This window comes from Marmota marmota, unplaced genomic scaffold, assembly GCF_001458135.2.
Source record: "Marmota marmota marmota unplaced genomic scaffold, marMar, whole genome shotgun sequence".
NCBI lineage: Eukaryota > Metazoa > Chordata > Mammalia > Rodentia > Sciuridae > Marmota > Marmota marmota.
Window position 1 is genome coordinate 3693436 of NW_025999880.1, and position 22204 is coordinate 3715639.

General features: G+C 34.6%; 1 protein-coding gene across 3 annotated transcripts in view; it reads right to left on the reverse strand.

The window, feature by feature from the left end:
* Nucleotides 1–22204, reverse strand: part of Vmp1 (vacuole membrane protein 1) — a 115343-nt gene that overhangs the window by 87366 nt on the left and 5773 nt on the right. For 2 of the 3 annotated variants that reach the window (XM_048792206.1, XM_015495385.2), the window contains exons 2-5: nt 7369–7470; nt 5431–5566; nt 4370–4460; nt 2158–2268 (exon numbers count right to left, since the gene is read on the reverse strand). In XM_048792206.1, coding sequence (XP_048648163.1) covers nt 2158–2268; nt 4370–4460; nt 5431–5566; nt 7369–7444 — 414 coding nt within the window. In that variant the 5' untranslated portion in view covers nt 7445–7470. Of the gene's footprint in view, nt 1–2157; nt 2269–4369; nt 4461–5430; nt 5567–7368; nt 7471–22204 lie in introns of those variants that run through there. The other variant, XM_048792211.1, reaches the window with a different exon arrangement.

Sequence of the window (22204 nt, forward strand, 5' to 3'; positions counted from 1 at the left end):
CTCAATGAGTTGCTTAGCATGTTGCCATTGCTGAGGCTGGCTTTGAACTCAGGATTCTCCTGTCTCAGCCTCCTGAGCCGCTGGGATTATAGATAGGAGTGAAGCCACTGCGCCCAGCTAAAATGAGTTTGTTAATCTGGTTTTCCCAAGAAATCTCAGAACAGGTCTAGACAAGCACAGAAAGGAATTCTGTAATCTGCCATTTCTTCTTTTCGCTTCTCCCTCAACAAATTCTAAAGATGAATGTAATGTTATGTTACTAAGAATGTAGTACTTTAAATTAAAGAAACAATGACATGGATTATGTCATTTAGGATTTATGTACCTATTTCAGCTAAAATCAGCAAGCAAACATGAACATAATTCTAAAATTCCAAGTTTTTTTTTTTTTTTTTTAAGATAGGGGTCTTGGTATTTTGTGGAGACTGGCCACAAACTCAAGAGCATCCTGCCTTAACCTCCTGAGTAGTTGAGATAATAGGTGTGTGATGCTGCGCCTGACTTAAAATTCCAAGTTTTTAAACTCCTATAGACTTGGAGAAATTATCATTATAGATTAATTTCTAAAGTATTCTTCAGATCATTAATTCAGCACTCTTCTGAACCAAGCAGACAATCAATCACTCCTTAACACTTATCATACCTGCTTCAGAAATTAATTCATTGTAGTTATAGAGATTGCACGTGTTTGCAGTGATGAACTTTATTCAGCAATCAGTCTCACCATGATACCCTTTCACTCGTTTTTTCCCCAATGAAGATCAAACTATTTATAAATATGGAATTGTTTTAAATTTATTTTTCAGGTATAGGAACAGAGTGAAACAAGTAAGGCATCTAGGGCATGAAATTTAAGGAGGCACTTACACATCAACCCTGTACTTGCATGACCCTGCCTAATTGTGCCCTAGGGGTTGGGGATATATAGTGCAGGGATAGAGCACTTGCCTGTCACACCCAAAGCCCTGGGTTCTATCCCCAGCACCACCTGAATGAATGAATGAATGAATGGATGCTTAGATAGATAGATAAGTGGATAAATGAATAAATTTGTGCCCTAGGTGTCTTGCTCACTCTTTTCTCACTAGTCCTAGTTCTAATATTATTTTTGGCATATTTGTGAATGATAAGAAAAACTTACCTTTACTCTGTTTAATTTCAATTAGAAAAAAAATTTTTTTCAAACAGGGCACTTTTATATTTTGGTTCAAGGGTTTAAAAAGCATTTAGTTCTACAAATGTAATACTTTATCAATTATATTTAAGAATACTAAAATAAGGACTGGGGACATAGGTCAGCTGGTAAAGTGCTTGCTTTGATGCACAAGGCCCTGGGTTCAATCCCCAGGTGCCTCCCCGCCAAAAAAGAATACTAAAATAATGTCTAAGTGTACATAAGGTGTTTGAAGATATGAGAAAAGACATAATCTCTCTGTTGCTGATTAATATAGAAAATAAACTGTCCAAATCCATCTTAATTCTTACACAGAATTTTGTACATGGAAATTAACTTCAAGTAATAGAACAACAATTAATGGTATGACATGAGAATCATTATTCCAAAATCCAGAAGGAATAAAATTGTCTGAACTAATTTAAATAAACTTTATTGGCTTAAGTGTTTTTTTTTTCACTTTTTAAGTTCTTGACTCAAAAGAAAACTCAAAACAAAATTCAAATCAATCTTTAAGTAATGATTTGAGGATAAAAATGCTAAAAAAAAAAAAAAAAAGGTAATACAGATCTTAGAACTTTTTTTTTTAAGAGAGAGAGAGAGAGAGGAGAGAGAGAGAGAATTTTAATGTTTATTTTTTAGTTTTCGGCGGATACAACATCTTGTGGTTTGTATGTGGTGCTGAGGATCGAACCCAGGCTGCACACATGCCAGGCAAGCGCGCTACCGCTTGAGCCACATCCCCAGCCCAGATCTTACAACTTTTAACTTCTGAAATAAAAGTACCAATAAATCTCGGGCTGGGGATGTGGCTCAAGTGGTAGCGTGCTCACCTGGCACACGTGAGGCACTAGTTTCTATCCTCAGCACCACAGAAAAATAAAATATTGTGTCCACCTAAAACTCAAAAATAAATATGATTTAAAAAAAAGAGAGAGATAAAATCTCTTTCATTTTTTGCTCATTAAAAAAGTTATTCTTACCAGATAAAGCAGAAAGGTATGCAGTCCTGTTCCAAGTCCCACAGAAGACAAAATTCCCAAGCCTATCCAGTAGGCATACAAAAGAAATTGCTTCTCTATACGTTGCACATACTGAAAAACAAAAAGAATGGAGAAAAATCTGAATTATTTTTTAAAATTTATTTTTAATTTGTTCTAATTAGTCATCCATGACAGCAGAATTCATTTCCATTCATTGTACACAAATGGAGCACAACTTTTCATTTCTCTGGTTGTACACGATATAGGAAAAATCTGAATTCTTAATACAGAAATATGGTATGTATACACTAACACCACAATAAGGCAAACCAACTAAATAAAGTTTCAATTAGGAAGAAAATATTAAGACAAAACTCTTCAGAGGCCTAATTTCTTTAGTATGAATATCTAAGATAATAAAAATTTTATCTATCTGGAAGGAATAAAGCTCTTGTTTCTTTTTCCTTTAAGAAGACAAAGGAAAAAGCAAATTACTAATAAGACAATAAGAATTTTAAAGCTATTGAAAACTTACAAAACTTTAAAAAAGCATAATACACAATGGTAAAGGGAGGCAATTATATAATATTTGTGAATAGAATACATTCTTGATTATCCAAGTAAAAATGTGGCTAATATAAATTTTCTATATTTAAGATCAAGATGCTTTGCCTTTTCCCCTTCTTTTTGAGGTACTGGGGATGGAATCCAGGACCTTGCACACACTAGTCAAGTACTCTCATCACTGAACTACATTTCTAGTTCTTTTTCATTTTATATTTAAGACAGGGCCTCACTAAGCTGTTCAGGCTGACCTTGAATTTGGGATCCTTTTGCTTCAGCCTCTCTACTCACTGGGATTACAGGTGTGTGCTATGAAAGCCCAAGATGCTTTCCAAACAAGAACAAAATAAAGTGCAATGGGAGACATATTTGTTGAAAGAATTCCAAACTTGTTTCTAGAGAAATCTACCCATTTTTGGAAAGTAAAATTTAGCAAGTTAGTTTACTGCAAAGATTAAATATTATTTAAAGAAATACATTTAAAACTATAAGAACTCCCTGAGAAGTAAACAGCTTTAAAGTATGAAATGATTCCATTTTAGACCATTTCCTATTTGAACAATGTTTTATTATTTTAATAAAATTTATTATTTTAATAACAAAATGTCCTGTTTTCTCATCAGTAATGTACCTGCAGACCAGAGGCTGAGGAACCTGTCTTTCTAAACAAATAAAACCTAACTTTCTTTTTTTGTTACCAGAGATTGAACCCAATGGCACTTAACCACTGAGCCACATCCTTAGCCCTTTCCTTTTCTTTTTTTTTTTGAGACAGAGTCTAAATTGCCTGGGGCCTTGCTAAATTGCTGAGGCTGGCTTTGAACTTGCAATCCTCCTGCCTCAGCCTCCTGAGCTGCTGGGATTACAGGTATAAAATCTAACTTTCAACTTAGGAAAAGGCCTGTTTGGACAGACTGTAAAAGTTTTATACAAAAAATTTAAAAAAATATTTATTTTTTAGTTGTAGTTGGACACAATATCTTTATTTTATTTATTTTTATGTGGTGCAGAGGATCGAACCCAGGGCCTTAAACATACTAGGTGAGTGCTCTACTGCTGAGCCACAAACCCAATCCATATAAAAAACTTTCATAGAAAATATAAAAAGTTTTATAGAAGATATAAAAACTTTGGCAGAGATAAAAGGTTTCATGTTGCTTTTACTGAACAGAGTCAGGAAAGATACATTTAAATCTTTGAAGGTAATATGGAATCAGAGATACCAAATAGAATACTGACAGCCATGAAACAATATAAGAATATTTTTAATCTATGGTCTTAAGACATTAAGATATCAGTTATGGCCCAGTGCAATGATGCACACCTATAATCCCAACAGCTCATGGGGCTGAAGCAGGAGGATTAAGAGTTCCAGGCCAGCCTCAGCAAAAGCGAGGTGCTAAGCAACTCAGTAAGACCCTGTCTCTAAATAAAATACAAAACAGGGCTGGGGATGTGGCTCAGTGGCTTCTGAATTCAATCCCTGATACCAATCCCCCTCAAAGATATGTTATCAGATAAAATTAAAAATATATAACTGAGCCTAAATTTTGAGGGTACAAAATCTATGAAACCCACATTAATCCCATTTTGAAATTTTCTGAAATTAGACAATGTGTAAACTAAAAATAATTGCTAAATCTCCTACCTGTTGATGTGCTCCTTCAATGTAATATGTAGCTATAAGCACAGCAAGCAGCAGTAAAAAAGACACCACAATGCTTTGACGATGCCATAATCTTAAAAACAAATTAAAAAAAAAAAAAAAAAAACAAACCCTCAGTCATCTTACTTTCAGATGCAACATTCCTAAAACAATTCGTTGAAGTAGGGTGCAGAAAGGAGTCAAGGGAAGACACGTGGGCATGGAACTCAATTTCTTATCATAAACCCCACCATATCCTTTCCTTTACCTAAAGCCTGATCTTGTTTATACCCCCAACTTCTAATTTAGAGAAGCATAATAGAGCTATGAGGATAACAGAACTATGAGGACCTGGTTTAGAGATGATTAGCGTTGCACTTTTAGCAAGACATTTAACCAATACAATTTTATTTTTATTTTAAAATCAAAATTATATACTTATTTTAATTTCTTCATGGAGTTGATGTTAGGATTAAATGAGATGAAACATGTTATAGTGTTTTATCAACTCTAAGCACCATAAAAATGTAAGATAATAATAGTACAGCTAACTTGGAAGGGCAAGCAAGAAAATGATAAGATTGTAAAGGTTGAACTTGCTCTCTATGATACTCAAAGCAGTGTTTACAGGTACTAACTTAAAGATAGAACATATATTCATGGCAGAGTCCTTATTCTTTGGCTCAAATTATCAGTAAAAGTGCTACAAACGCTGAACCTTGCCCTGATTCAGAATCAGTATATCTAATACACACAGGCCTGTTTTCTCTTGAAGGTAAAACCAAAATATTTTCAGTGTTCTCCCCTGCAAGACTCAACATGAGACAGTGGGCAACTATAGTAATCCATTGAGCAAATGGATTTCATCACCTAATTTTTCTTCAAACTAAATTCCCTATTTTTCTTCAAACTATAGAAGGGAGAACTAAATATGTTCTTATGATAATATTCTAAATTTAACTTAATATATTTTGATGGAGCAGATGGCAGGGAGTAGGAGATGGTTGAGGATTTCTAAAATTAGAAAATAACATTTATATAAAAAGTAGCAGAAGACTCTTTACTTTGAGGTCCATTCCTTCAAGATTATAAGGATTTCCAGAAAAAAATACTGCAAGGTAACGAGTGGCTGTCTCCACAGGACAATATTCTGTCTTTCTTCCCGATCCCTCCTCTTCTTTTCAATTATTGAAGAGGGGTCTGCAAAACAACAGCAGCAATTAAAACAGAAATTCTAACATTTATACTTACTTATTTGAATCACTTAAAAAAATTCATCCAGCTCTCCATCCTACATCTGAAAGACTGCACATAAAATCTCAAAAGTAGAGCTGAGGATGTAGCTCAGTGGAGCCTTAGCACATGTGAATTTATATGAGGGCCTGGGTTCATCCCTACACACCAACAACAAAAACCAAACCCCACAAAATCTCAACAGTCGAAACAATGTAATTTACATGTGGATCATACAAATTTAAACAGTTTAGGTGAAACCAACTCTTCTCTAGAGGAGGCAACCTCTGGAACACAATTAATATTAATATAGGTAGCCCACTAAGAGTTTGTCTGAAAGCTGTTAAGGAAAGCTAAGGACCATGGTAGATTCCCATGATTTAAAGCTCAATGGCATTTCATTTGTCTGTATATCTATCTGCCTATTGCTTCTTTTTCAATTAATGGCAATTTTGCAGGAAATTCTTTTTTTTTTTTCTTGGTTGCTCAAAACATTACAATGATCTTGACATATCATATATCATACATTTGATTCAAATGGGGTATGAATTCTTATTTTTCCCACGTGTACAGATTGCAGGATCACATTGGTTATAAATTCTTTTAAGTCATCTAGAAGAGGAATGGTACAAAGTATGAGTGCTTGGAAAGATACTGGATTAAAATATTTTTCCCATATCCCAGGTAACCATTGACAAGTCCTAGAATCTTGAGAAATGGCAACTATATATCAACAATATCTAGGGGCTCAGAAAGGAGATGAAGTATAATAGTTGCCTTTTTTCTTCTTTTTGGTGGTGGGGTTTGAACCCAATGCACATCAAGCATGTGTTCTACCAGTGAACTACAACTCTAGACCCATAGCTGCCACTTTTAAATCAGTTATCTAGAAAAAAAACTGAAGTGAGAAAAGTGTTTGCCCTTTGCAAACTCCACTACCTGACAGTATCTGTGATTAAGTAGTAAAAGTTTTTTTCCTCTTTAATATTGGGGATTTAATCCTTGGCCTTGTGCATGGCAGGCAAACACGCTACTACTAAGCTACATCCCCAGACCTTGACAGATATAGGAACCTTTAGTAGAGGGTGTCCTAAATAAATCATACTGAAAATTTCAGGCATTGAATTTGGACTAGAACTAAACATTTTAGGAAGTGTCACATTTGGGCTAAGTGCTTCTGTGTTAATACCCACACCCCCCACCCCACCCCAGGGGCAACTCTACCACTGAGATACATCTCTAGCCTTTTAAAATTTTTTATTTTGAGACAGGGTCTCGCTAAGTTGCCTGGGCTGGCCTCAAACTTGTGGTCCTCCAGCCTCAGCTTCCTAAATTTCTGGGATTACAGGTATGGTCTTTCACACCTGGCCAGCTTCTGTTCCAATCTAAACAACATTTCTGCAATTATTTACTGTCAGAATACAAGTTTCTGCTCTTGTGCATACTAGAGTAAGTCTAAATTAGTTCACTTTCTATGAAGACATTGTATAAACTTAGCATTATATTATAATTCAAAGTACTTTAAATTCAAAATTTGAAGGCAAAATACTTGGTTACAAATCAGGCTCTGCCATCTGTCATTTATACAACCTTGGGCAAGTTAGTTAACAATTCTGTGCCTCAGTTTTCTCTTCTGGAAAATAGGGAATAACAATTACTTCTCAGGTTCATTTTAAGAATTGAGTTAATACATATAAAGTTCTGAGAAGAGTTAGACACTAAGTATTCAATTAACAGGTTTGGCATTATTATCATCATCTATACTATACCTGTGAAATTCCCATTATGTTGTTCCTTGTTCATTGCTACACGTCTCTGGTCACAATTTTTTCCATTCTCTGCCATTTCATAGATCAGTAACTCTTGAGGAGCTAATAAAAATAAAATAAAATCCAGCAATATGATATATTCTTTTGCTTTGCACCCAAGACAGAATAAAACTGAATACAGGAATAACAAGGCAGTAATAACCCATTTGCTATTTACCCTTTTCAACCAAGGTTTATAAAATTTTAAACAATTTGTATAGAAATCCTAAAATAAGCTATAATAAAAGGTTGTAGTTTTCAGTCTTTTCCAAATACTTATTCCAGTGATTTCCCAGATTAAAATTTGGAGGTGAAGACTGGGGTTGTGGCTCAGTGGCAGAGTGCTTGCCTCATACACGTGAGGCACTGGGTTAAATCCTCAGCACCACATAAAAATAAGATACTGTGTCCACGTATAATTAAAAAATATTTTTAAAAAATTGGAGGTGATTTTTCACCAAATAAGGATATCAAGTATTAGTACCTTCAAATATTGATAAATTATATGTCTACATCCTTCTAATTCTTAATGTCATATACTATTTGAAATTTACCTTTTCATAATTTTTACTTTCTTGCATTTAATCTTTCACAGTACTTTTATCATTACTTCAATAAAATGTATTATATCACCAAATCACAAATTTTAACACATAGATCCAAGACTACAGATAGTTGTATATAGGAAACAATTTTACTGAATTATCTTGGACTTGTTATGGGCACAGAAGATTAAAAAAATTATGTTTATGATTGTAAAATGTACTCTAGTTCTATTATACTTCATATCATAGGTGTGTTTTTACTTTAAATCACTGTAATACAACATGTAAATTATTCTATGCAAAACACCAAATTGCCTGTGACTATATCATTCATTCTTCAGGTGTAATAAAACAAATCTTTCCATTCAAAGAGCACCTCATTTCAATAAAGGTTATGATGCTAAGTCCTTAGCACAATCTTAAAACTTGTTCAGATTTTTATTAAAGGCAATAATTATCAAAATTTAACCTTTTGTGCTTCAAAGGACATCATCACAAAAATGTAAAGACAATGCACAGAATGGGAGACAATATTTGCAAAGCATATATTTTATAAGCTTCTATCCAAAATATATAATGAAAAGGCTGAGGACAGTGGAAGAGTTCTAGCCTTGCAAACCCAAGACCCTGGTTCAATCCCCCACACTACAAAAACCAAACAAATAACAGAAAATATAAAATGAACTCATATAATTCAATAACATAAAAAAATCCAATCTGAAAATAGAGGATATGAATATATATTTCACCCCCAAAATAAGCCAATGGTTAAAAAATATCTAATACTTTTATCTACAAGGAAATGCAAATTAAAACACAATGAGATACATCCTGATATCTATTAGAATTGCTATTAGAATTAAGAAAGGGAGGGCTGGGGTTGTAGCTCAGTGGAAGAGTGCTTGCCCAGCATGTGTGAGGCATTGGGTTCAATTTTCAGCACCATATAAATAAATAAAATAAAGGTCCATCAACAACTAAAAAATATTTAAAAAAAAAAAAAAGAAAGAAAGGGAGATAACAAGAAATGTTGGTGATGATGTGGAGAAATCTGAACCTCTCTGAACCTTACACTATGGGAGGAAATGTAAAACGATAAGTTGCTTTGGAAAACACTCTAGCAGTTCCTCAAAAGGTAAAAAAATAATTACTATATGACTCAGCGATTCCATTTGCAGGTAACATAAACACTTATATCTACGAACTGTTCATGAATGTTCACAGCAGCATTGTTCTGAATAGTCAAAAGGTGGATAATACCAAATAATTATCAGTTGATTAATGGACATAAAAATGTGGTACAGGGGCTGGGGATGTGGCTCAAGCAGTTTAGCGTGCTTGCCTGGCATGCGCGCAGCGCTGGGTTTGATCCTCAGCACCACATACAAACAAAGATGTTGTCTGCCGAAAACTAAAAAATAAATATTAAAAAAAAATTCTCTCTCTCTTTAAAAAAAAAAAATGTGGTACACTTGGGGCCGGGGTTGTGGCTCAGTGGTACAGCGCTTGCCTAGCATGCGTGAGGCACTGGGTTCGATCCCCAGAACCACGTAAAAATAAAAAATAAAGGTATTATGCCCATCTACAACTAAAAAATTTTTTAAAAATTGTGGTACACCAAAACAATAAAACATTATCCAGCTGTCAAAAGAAATCAAGTACTAATATATGATACAGCAATAATGAACTTTGGGAATACTATGCTAAGTAAACAAAGTCAGTAACAAAACACAACACTATGATTTCCATTTACATGAAATGTCCAGAATAGGCATGAACACAACAAAAAGATTACATGGAGAGAGATGTGAAGTGGCTGCTAATGAGTTGTGAGTTTCTGGGGTTGTAAAAATGTCCTAAAATTGAGTGTGGTAAATATGTTATCAACCACTAAATTGTACAGTTTAATCAATTAATTAAATTCTTTGTCATTTTGGGGACTGAATCCAGGGCCTCATGCATGCTAGGACATTCTCATGACCATTGAGTCATACTCATGCCCTAAAATGTACAGTTTAAATAAGGGATTGTATGGTGTGTGAATTGTTTCAATGATACTATATAAGAAAAAAAAAGTCATAAACAGGAACTACTGAAATCTTCAGATATATTCATAGGAAAAGAATGGTATACTTTTGTATGAAACTTGCATTATCTCTATATTTAAAATTTTTTTTTTGTAGTTGTAGATGGACAGAATGCCTTTATTCTGTTTATTTTTATGTGGTGCTAAGGATCAAACCCAGTGCCTCACACTTGCGTGGCAAGCGCTCTACAATGAGCTCCAGCTCCAGCAGCTCATTATCTCTATGTTTAATAGTAGCTCCAAGCTTAAAAGGATTCTCATGAACAACTAGCTCAAAAATTCCTATTATACAAGCTGATTGAGCGACAGTTCTGAATTCAAGGGCAGATTTATGAGTTTGAAGGATGTTATTATTAAGAAAGAAACTCAAGAAATCACTTAATAAGATACTTGAGTAGCTTTGTTTGCTCATCTACTAATATAGCAATTTCTCCTCCCAGTATTAGGGGGTCAAACCCAGGACCTCCTATATGCTAGGCAAGTGCCATACCACAGAGCTCCATCCCAACACCTTAAATTCAGCAATAATAACTAAAGACCTAGGTATCATGCTAGATTTAGCTGACTAAATATGATATAGAAATGGGTTTGTTAGCTGCTACTATGTTATTCCTTGACTAAACATTTAATTATAAATACTTCTAAAAATTTATGCCTCATACGGGAAAATAAGTGAAAGACTAAAAAATGAACAATGAACATACACTCATCACTGCAACAGAGGGTCTCCTCTTTTAGATGCAATCAATTTATGAATACCTTTATTTTGCTGCCTTTATTTCTCTATATACAAATAAATATAAAAAATATACTTGATCTTAGCCAAAATGCTGAAAAGTGATTATACACCAAGAAATAAAGCATAGGTTTCAACTAACCTGAAGTAAATAATTACAGGATTTTAAAAGTTTGAACAATTTGGATAAAATAGCGTGTACCAATGTACTATAGTATGTTTGTGTGTATACACATGTGTAACTATAAATGCCAATACATCAAAAGGGTAAAAAATATATAAAACAATAATCCTGGTAACTACCTAAACCAGAAAAACAACTTCTGCTACTATACCCATGATGCCATTGCTGTTCAATCTACTAGAGTCTATAATAGGCACTGAAGTGAGCTTATAAATGAGCAAGATGAAGAACCTGTCCTCAAAAGACACAGAGTCTGGTCAGAAAGACAACCAACCCCTGTAGATAATATCTTTTGGAGATGAACAGACAACATTCACCTACATCACAATAAGTAAAACGTAATTAATTTGGGGCGAAAAGATAAAAATGGCACAAAAGGGTTTGCGGTATGAAAAAATATCCTAAAACCTTACCATCCCACAAAACACTCTGATACTGACCTCATTTCTTCCTATTTACTCTTTCCCATAGTGTCATCTTTAAGAGATAAAAGTTTTATCCAAAACAACTTGGGTCCATTTGAGGTCACATTTGTAACAATGGTATTGCACAATGCACAATTATTTGAAAGTTTTGTTCTCAAGATATTTTAACAGGCATTTTTATTTGAGGAAATAATATGTTCTTGCACAAGATACTAAAAAAGAACAGCTAACTGACATTTCCTTTTCTAAAATTCTTTCAGAAAACATAAAATAACAGTCTGGAATTTTGTAAGAAATAATCTACGGAACTAAGTTATTTTCCTTTAATCAGTCTACTTCTTCACAATGAAATAAACTCACAATTTTAAAAAACTTTTGCAATTCCCAAAAGAAAGAACTAGAACATGAAGTCAAACAAGCAAAAGAAAAAACTGCTGGGGTAGTGAACAATTAAGTGTACGGAGGCATTAAAATATTTTTTTCATTTTTGACCACTGAGGATGGTTAGAATCAACTATGAGCCAAACAAACAAAAATAAAAGAACCACTAGGGTTCTAAACAGTTAAGCTAATAAAAGCACACCCTGCCTTCTTTTGCATTTTAACCATTTCCAAAAGGATTTTACTTTATTTCTTGTTTTTAATTCCTTTGAAAACGTAATTCCATTGCCTCCTCTTCCTGGATCACACATATAGGAAAACTCTGCAAAATTGCAGTGCTCCTGGAACCACCTGCATTCTCCACCTTCTTTGGTACTGGAAAATGAACCCAGGGGTGCTGTCACTGAACTATGGCCCTAGCCATTTTTATTTGTATTCATTTTGAGACAGGGTCTCACTAAGTTGCCAAAGCTGGCCCCAAACTTAAGATCCTCCTGCCTCAGCCTCCCTAGTAGCTGGGATTACAGGTATGCACCACCATGCTGGCACCACCTATATTCACAAGTAGATCTGTCTGAGTAGTCAAACACAGCTGGAGGAAAAAAAATCATACAACTATACAATCAATTTAAATTTCACTTATTCATTCTATAGTGCCTTTTAAGTGCCACTTACTATTTGAGATGTCACATTTCAATTTTGAATTGATAGTTTTCTCACAACTACTGTACTCCTTGTTCTCTATCTGCAAACATTTTACCTCATTTTCTCCTTTCTTACTCTCAGTTGCCAACGGCTTTTTTTTTTTTTAAACACAAAAGCAGAAGGAGAATTCTCTAATACTTTTACTACTAAACCTACTCAAATATTTATATCTTCACCCATGTTAGCACTCTTTCTCTCTTTACAGCTATGGCAGCGTCCTCTATGTCTCAAAGGTCATTGTGGCAATATACATTCTGTATATCATCCCCTCTCATGTTTTCAGGGACTTAGCTCCTCAGTTCTCTTTATAAATAGTTCTCTCTGTATCACTGATCTTTCCTCCTTTATTCTCACCAGAGGATAAGCATTATCTAATACTTCCCATTTCTCAGTCCTTCATGGTACAGTTCTCAAGAGTTGCCTATACACAGTCTCCACTTCCTCATCACCAAATCTCTACCCAATCCACTGCAATATGACTTTTTTTAAAAAATTACATCTCTATTTTATTTATTTATTTTTATGTGGTCCTGAGGATTGAACCCAGGACCTAGCTCGCCTGCTAGGCAACCACTCTACCACTGAACCTCAACCCCAGCCCCAATGTGACTTCTATTTCAACAAAACAACTAATGACTTCCACAATGCCAAATACAAAAGACACATCTTACTGAGCCTCTTAAAATTTTATTGAAATGCTTTCCTTGAAATATTCTCCTGTTTATCTTTGTATTTCTCTGGCTTTGATAGCTCTTCTTGCTCTACTTCCTGGAATTCCTCAAAGCTTGGTGCAGATTCCTTACTGTGCTGTTTAAGTTCTGTTATAATTATGTCATTATTCTGTCAGTCTTAAATACTCTATATTGGGAACTGAATTCCCCCATTCAACTGATGAATACACAGAGAAAATTTGGTATATTCAAAAAGTGAAATATTATTTAGCCATAAAGAGAAATTGAGTACTAACACATGCTACAGCAATGATGAATTTTGAAAACAGTACACTACATGAACAAATTCAGTTACAAAATATAACAAGTTATGATTCCCACTTATATGAAATGTCCAGAATAGGCATAAACAAAAATAGAAAGTAAATTTGCTAGAGAGGAAATGGGGAGAAATAAAATTCTCTTCTTTCAAAAGCAAGATGACGTTCCACATGACAGGGCTTTATTAAGGACAGTGCTTTTTGATTATTTTGTAAAAATAATCAGAATCATAGGAGGGATCTTAAGGAATACTCAAATCTATCTTATCTTTATAATTCACAGATAAACTCCCAGAGGTAAAGTGACTTTGATAATGTCACAAGATAAATTAGTGATAAATCTAGAGGCAGGGTCCAGATACCAAGTGGTCTTAATTATAGTGAAAACTATTGCTGACACTGGGCACAATATTCTCCCCCAAAACTAAATTTAAGATTATTTTTAGGCTGGGTGTGGTGGGGCACGCCTGTAATCCCAGCTACTAAGGAGGCTGAGGCAGGAGGATCACAAGTTCAAAGCCAGCCTCAGGAACTTAGTGAGGACCTAAGCAACTTAGCGAGACCCTGTCTCAAAATAAAAAAATAAAAAAGACTGGGGATATGGCTCAGTGGTAGAAGACCACTTGGTTCAATTTCCAATACTAATACTAATAATAATAATAATAATAATTTTTCTGAGAATTTTGAAATGGACAAGATCAATCTACAGAATGCTTCTCTTTGCAATATTAGTAAGCTGGTATGTGGTTTATGAATCTGATTAGAAAAATTCTACCACCACCACCACTTAGTAGTCATGTCTCCTTGGGTAAGTAATTCAAGTTTTTACATTTCAGCATATTTGCATATTATTTCCTTGACAATTTTCATGTCATCCTTAAGTATTTTTGTTTTACTTTGAGACTGTCAGTAATTTGGCTTCTCAACTTCAAGAGAAATAACATATAAGTGCCTCACATAGTGCCTGGCAGGCATTTAGTGTTCGTTTTTTCATGCCTAGTTTATGACTGTCACAAATGCCCCAAAATAATCATACAAATACTACTCTGAGTGTTCACTGATATGCACTTGCTTTCTTTTTTTTTCCTTTTTTTTTTTTTTTTTTTTGTGGTGCTGGGGATTGAACCCAGGGCCTTATTTATGTGAGGCAAGAACTCTACCAGCTGAGTTATATCCCCATCCCTAGACGCTTGCTCTCTGAAGTTCTATAATATACAAGAGTCTTCATAACTGGTTCCCACAACCTATGCAGCCACAAAATCAGAAAAATCTTAGTTTGTTATATTGGATAATAAAAATGAATTATTTTTCATTCATCTAAACATTTTGAAATGTATCAAAAGGACAATCTGTTAATTATTACTATGGGGTAAAAGGGTTCTACTCTACATAGTTAGGGTAAGTTAAAAGCATCATTTTTAAGAAGAGCTGCTTTTCACAATTCAATGACATAATAGCATTGATTTTGGGAGTTTTTCATGAAAGGTCAGATTCCTAGATATGGGAGAAAAATCCAAAGTATTCCTAGTCTGTTTAAAAGAATGAAATATACTCAAACGGGAATTTAACATATAATTTTTAAAACTTTTTTTTTAGTTGTAGATGGACACAATTTTTTATTTTCTTTATTTATGTTTATGTGGTGCTGAGGATCGAACCGAGTGCCTCTCATATGCTAGGCAAGCGCTCTACCACTGAGCCACAATCCCAGCCCCTAACATTTATTCTCAATTTTCAATGGAGCCTACTTTGCTGTGAGAGTACATGTATGGTTTGTAAGAATAGGCTGTTAAAATAAACTGTACATTATTTGTAATTATTTGTAGATGCGAAAACAAATAGTGCAGAAGTATAACACAAATATCAAATAATTTTCATCGAGAACACAGATCTAGTCACAAGAAATACTTTTTCAAAAGGCTGTACCTAGCAGATTTTAAAAGGAGCTGAAGCATTTAAAATAAAAGATTAATATTAAAATATGTGGTATTTTTATTTGTTTCTGGCAGAAATGCTTAGAAAGCACTGCTAAAATCATCTCACAAAGGTTCTTTGTAGGCTGTACATTCAGTGCTAAGACTATAATACTCCATTCATTTTAAACATTAGCCATACTTGTAATGAAAAAACAATGTGAAGCTAAATTACTCAGTTCCCCAAAGCAAAACACAAACATTTACATATGACACAATAATAGCAACTACCTGAGTAATTTAACAGTTGTTGGAAGAGTTAAACAGGTGAAAGGAAAAGGAAGTAAGAGCAGTGAAACCATTGATTCTCATTTTTTTTGGCAATATCATTCAAAAATAAACTGAATATCCCTCCTTTTAAGAAAATAATTTATTCAAATGGATTCTATTTTCTCATAAAAATATTAAGCCAGATTTCTTAATGATAACACTGTTTTTCATACAAGACATACAAGGACAGCCAACTTAAGTATGACACTTTTCAGTAACCTTTATTTAGTACAGTCTGCTACTCCAAAAGAGCTCCAAACTTCCTGAAAACAATTAATATTAAGATTGTAATTTACTTTTAAAAACTAAATAAGCAATCTATATAATATATCTTGACCAATGAGGCTTTAGGCAGCCTCACATTGCACAAACACAATGCACAATATCAGAGTGGCTATCAGATCATATGACTCTGAGCCAGAAAACAGTATCTATCACATGATTTTACCAGTTAAAGAATGAATTTTCTGAGCATTCATGATGATTTGAATGGGAATGTATGAAAAAACTCCTTGAATCTTTTTGAACTTTTTAAAATCTTTACGAATTAAGACAAATTAAAGCCTCAAATTAGGGTACAATTTCAAGGATTCAAAATCTCCACAAATCTTCCAAAACTGGGTCTGCAGGTTAGGAGGTTACATATTTTTGGCCTAAGCTTTTCCTCAATTTAATTTAGTCAAGTGTAAAGTACATTCAACTTATCACAAGCTTCTAATCGTTAAAAAGACTACTGTTCCAGATCAAATACGTAGGGTTTTTTGTTTGTTTGTTTTCTGGTATTAGTGATTAAACCCAGGGCCTGGGTTTAATCACTAACAGATGGTCTACCACTGAACTATATACCCAATTTGTAATTAAGTGAAATTTCAAGTAAAAAAATTCCAATTAAAAAAAAAAAAAAACACAACCTGAAAAACTTTAGGATCTCTTTTTTTGAAAGAAGATAAGTTTTAGAGAAGGTTTCTTCATCTCAATTCCAATATGTAAAAATACCATTTTATTGTCTTTTCTTTTAATACATGATTTTATTTTTATGAAGAAAACATACATCTTGTAAAATTACATGTTGAAAATCCTGTTTGTCATTTATTCTTAAATCCACTTCTAAATGCTCAGGCAGTTTTTCATAACCAATGCAGTTTTCACCAAAAGAGAGAAATAAGAGTAAGGTCAAGAACTAGGATAGTGGAAATAACCAGAATTGGGAGATTGTAAGAATGTTGGGTATGTCACTTCATGTCCTTGATTAGACTTTCAAATAAAATATAAGTTCAAATTTATATATAAAAATGCAAAAACTTAGACCAGCCAAGATAATTTGGATAAGGAACAAAGTTGGAGGATTTGTATTAAATGCTTTCAAGTCTTGCTATAAAGTTACAGTAATCACGACAGTGTGGTTTTGGTAAAAAGATGGACATAGATCAATGGAACAGAAGAGAAAATAGAGAAACAGACCCATATATATAGGACCAACTAATTTCAACAAAAGTACAAGGGAATTTATACGGTAACTGACCAGTCTTATTTAGAAAACAAACACTGGCCCTTCCTTATTTCTTGTTATATACAATAATTATTTTGAAAGGGATTATACACCTAGAGGTACAAACTAAAACTATAATGACTCTAGAAAAACAGGAGGAAAATCTTTGCAACCTTGGAGTACACAAAAATTTCTTAGGATATAAAACACATGAACATAAAAGAAAATAATTGATAAGCTGAACCTTATCCAAACTAAAAACTTTTACCTTCTGAAATACAGTGTTTTAAAAAAATAATTAAAAAGGTAAGCCATACCACAAGAGAAAATATTTGTATATTTAGACAAAGCATTTAAATATATACACACAATGCAATAATAATAAAGGAAGGGTGTGTTGTGTCAGCATACAGAAGAACAAACTGACCAAGAATCAGAAAAGAGAGCCTACAAAAAGGTTCCTGAACTCTATATTACAGACATGGCAAGATAGATCAGTTGGTATAAAAGAGACTATTTGATAAATTATATAGAAAAATGAGTTATTCAAGTAAGAAAATTTGAATTCCCTACTTGAACCATGCAAAAAAAGTTAATTTCATATACGTGAAGGATTTACTAAAAGTTTAAAGCAAAATTTGTAGGAAAATAAATAAATAACTTTCTGTCTTAGGATAGAAAAAGATTTCTTCAAACTCACCAAAAAATTATCCATAAATGAAAAGACTGATCAATTGGAAAACTCTGAAATTAAAACTTAAAATTCCTCATAAGTATCCTAAGTAAATGAAAAGATAAACCAGAGAAATATATTACTGATAAAAGATAAGTAAAAAACAGATTATATAATCAATAATGTTAAGAAAAGACAAATAACTATAAAACTAAAATAGGCAAATGACATAGAGGTGTGTGTGTGTGACCTTTTTATTTTCAGACAGTTTTTCTAAATTGTCTAGGCTGGCCTCAAACTTGCTATTGTCCTGCCTCACTCTTCTGAGTGGCTGGGATTACAGGTGTGTATAATCCATTGCCCAGCTTCAAGAAGCATTTCATAGGGGAGGAAATCTGTATGGCTAATAATTAAGATATCTAACCTGCCCTCATTGACAATCAAATAATATAAATCAAGATCACAATGAGGAGCTGAGGAGGTGGCGCAGCAGTATAGCACTTGCCCAGCATGTGTGAGGCCCTGGGTTCAATTCCCAGCACATACACACATAAAATCACAATGAGATTAATTTGTACCAATAGTGTATAACATCTTAGTCTTAAGGCTTAGTGACTTAAAAAATATATATATTTATCATGACCCAGAGGGTTGGGCTAGATGGTTCTAGTCTGGACAAGCTTGGCTTTTGAGCTGACAAACCTCGCTCAGCTGGGATTGCTTTCCATGGTCCCCTCTCTTCCAGTTGGTTAGTTGGGGCTTTTTTTATATATGGGCTCAACACTCTAAAGAGCAATAAGAGAGGTCAAGCACATGTTTTTCGAGCCTGTGTCTGTGTCATTCTTGCCAATGCTGCACTGGCCAAAGCAAGTAACAAAGTACAGACTCAACAGATAGAGAAATAGACACTAGAAACAAAATCACATTGAAAACAGGTATGTAAACAATACATGAAGAATTTGTGGCCATCCTGCAGTCCACCATTCAATTTTACAATCTACCACATCATTTTTACATATATTCCTTTGGCAAAAAGTAGGAAATATGATTGAAAATACCAAAGTTAAGGAAACAACCCATAAAGCCAAATACCGGCACACACTCTATGCTAATAAGTCTATTCCCAGTTATATAACTGGTATGGTTTTAATAAGACTCCTTCAAAATTCAAGTGCTGCCAATATGAATGTATTAAGAGGTGGGGTTTTAAGAGGTAATTAGGCCATGAGGGTTCCTCCCTTGTGAAATGGGTTTTGTGCTCTTATAAAGGTGTCTGATGGAAGAAATTCCACCCACTTTTGCCCTTCTGCCATGTTAATGCCACAGCATTCCTCCCTTCCTGACAGTACAATGTTCACATTTTTGTCTTGGAAACAGAGGTCAGTAACTAGATCTGGGACTTCCCAGTATTCAGAACTGTGAAAAACAAATTTCTGTTTTTTATAAATTATCCAGTAAAACTGACTTATAAATTGCTATGACAAATACCTAAAAATGCAGAAGTGGCTTTTGAACTAGGTAACTGGTAGACACAGGAACAGTTTTGAAGTGAACACTAGAAAAAGTCTGCATTGTGGACAGGTGTGGTCGTACATGCACGTCATCCATACTTCCAAGGCTGAGACAGGAAGATCACAAGTTCAAGGCCAGCCTGAGCAACTTAATGACAAGCTATCTCACCCACAAAAAAAGGGCTGGGAATATGGCTCAGTGGTAGAGCACTTCCCTGGTATGTGGTAGGCCCTGGGTTCAATCACCAGTACCAAAGGAAAAAAGAAATAAAAGCAGAGATTGTGATGAACAGTACATTAAGGGTGACTCTGGTAAGGGCTCAGAAGAGAAGAGCTATAGAGAAAGTCTGATTCTTCTCAGAAATCACCAAAGTGGCTTTGAATAGCTGGACAGTGAAGGCCATTCTGATGAAGTCTCAGATGAAAATGAGAAACAAGATGTCAGAAATAGGGAGCTGGATGCGGAGGTGCACGACTATAATTCCAACAGCTCAGGAGGCTAAGGCAGGAAGACTGCGGGTCCAAAGCAACCCAGCAAGGCCCTAAGCAACTTAGTAAGACTCTGTCTCAAAAGGGCTGGGGATGTGGTTCAGTGGTTAAATGTCCCTGGGTTCAATCCCCAATACCAAAAGAAGAAAAAATAATAAAAAACATATTTAAAGGGGCTGGGATTGTGGCTCAGAGGTAGAGCACTCACCTAGCACATGTAAGGCCTGGGTTAGATCCTCAGCACCATGTAAAAATAAATAATACAAAGGTATTGTATCCAACTACAACTAAAAAATAAATGTTAAAAAAAAAAAATTTAGAGATAAAACAAAGAGTGTGGCCAAACATTTTGTGTGTGTGTGTGTGTGGGGGGGGGGTTGAGTGTACTGGGGTTTGAACCCAGAGGAGCTTTACAACCAAGTTACATTCCCAGTCCTTTTTATTGCTTAGCGCCTCACTAAATTTAGATGGGTCTTGAACTTGGCTCCAGCCTTAGCCTCCCAAATTGGGATTACCTTGCACTGGCCAAGCAAACTTTTGATAAGAAGACTTGTAAGGGTAAAGGAAGCCAGGTGCTATTAATCAAGACAATGGGAAAGTGAGCCTAAAAGAATTTCAGAGTTCTCAAGTCGGCCTCTTTTACGGAAGGCCCAGAGTGCCACAGCCTTTAGGACGGAACAGTTGAAAGTAACAACAGCTTATAAAACCAGTGGCTTGGGGGGCTGAGGCAGGAGCGGATCTCGAGTTCAAAGCCAGCCTCAGCAAAAGCAAGGCACTAGGTAACTCAGTGAGACTCTCTCTAAATAAAATACAAAAAAGGGCTGGGGATGTGGCTCAGTGGTTGAAAGCCCCTGAGTTCAATCCCTGGTACCAAAAAAAAAAAAAGAAAGTAACAACAGCAAAAGTTAGAAACCACCCAAATGTTTATTGTCAAGAGAAGAAATAAATTATGGCTACATACCATAATGAAATACTATTCAGCAGTTAAAATTTTTTGTTTACTCTTTTAGCAATTTTTACTCAGTGCATATTATATGTTAGGCATACTTGGAAGAGCTAGAGACACAGCAGAAATCAAAAATATTCAAACAGATAGTGATTAGTGCTACAGTAAAAAATAAAGTTGCTAAATGTGTGTGTATGACTGTGTGTGCGTGTGTGTGTATGAATGTGTGTGCGTGTGTGTATGTATGTTTGTATAGTAATCTTCAACAGACTAGACAGAAAAGCTTTCTCTTTGAGAATTTGACATTATATAACAGGCATGAAAAGTATAGGGAAAAGCACTGTAGAAAAAGAAGTGCAAAGACTTTGAGGTAAGAGTATGCCTAGTATGTTTCATTTGCCCTTAATTATTCAAGTTACTAATGAACTTAAATATTTAAAAATTAGGGTTTTGCAGAGATACAAGATTGATTTCAATTTTAGTAAGATGTCATTTTTGTAAACAAAAAAAATCCATAAAAATTTCTTATACAATAAAGTTCAAAGGCAATACAAATAATTTTGGAATACATATATATTTATATTTGAATGGAATATAATCTTTTTTTTTTTTTTGTGGCAGTATTAGGGATTGAACCCACAACATTGTACATACTAGGTGAGCATTCCACCACTGAGCTATATCTCTAGCCCCCACATATAATTTTTAAACAAAGTTTTATTAATTGAATCATAGAAAATAGAAACCTATCTTACAGAGACCCCACACCCCTTTCTGATTACGTAAGGACTGAAGAAGAACACTGCTCTGCCCCAGTGGAGCCAGTACAATCAGTCCTACTATTCCACAAGTTCTGTATCATCAACCATTTGATGACTAAAAATATCCTGCCAGGTGTGGTGGCACACACCTGTAATCCCTGCAGCTGGAGAGGCTGAAGCAGGAGGATCGCGAGTTCAAAGCCAGACTCAGCAAAAGTATGACATTATATAACAGGCATGAAAAGTAAAAATGAGGTGCTAAGCAACTCAGTAAGACCCTGCTTCTAATTAAAATACAAACAAAGGGCTGGGGATGTGGCCCAGTGTTTGAGTACCCCCAAGTTCAATCCCCAGTACAAAAACCCTGCATCTGTACTGAATATGAACAGACTTTTTCTCTTGCATTATCCCCTAAAAAACACAGGTTAACAACTATTCATATAACACACTGTATTAGGTATTAGGAATTATTTAAACTATATAGGAGGATATGCAATGGGTTGTATGCATCCATACATCTGGGTATCTGAGGGGATCCTGGAACCAATCCCTGTGAGTATCAATGGATGACTGTACTATAATTCCTATAAAAGATCTTAAGAATTTATGAAGGGCATGGAAACCTTGGATAT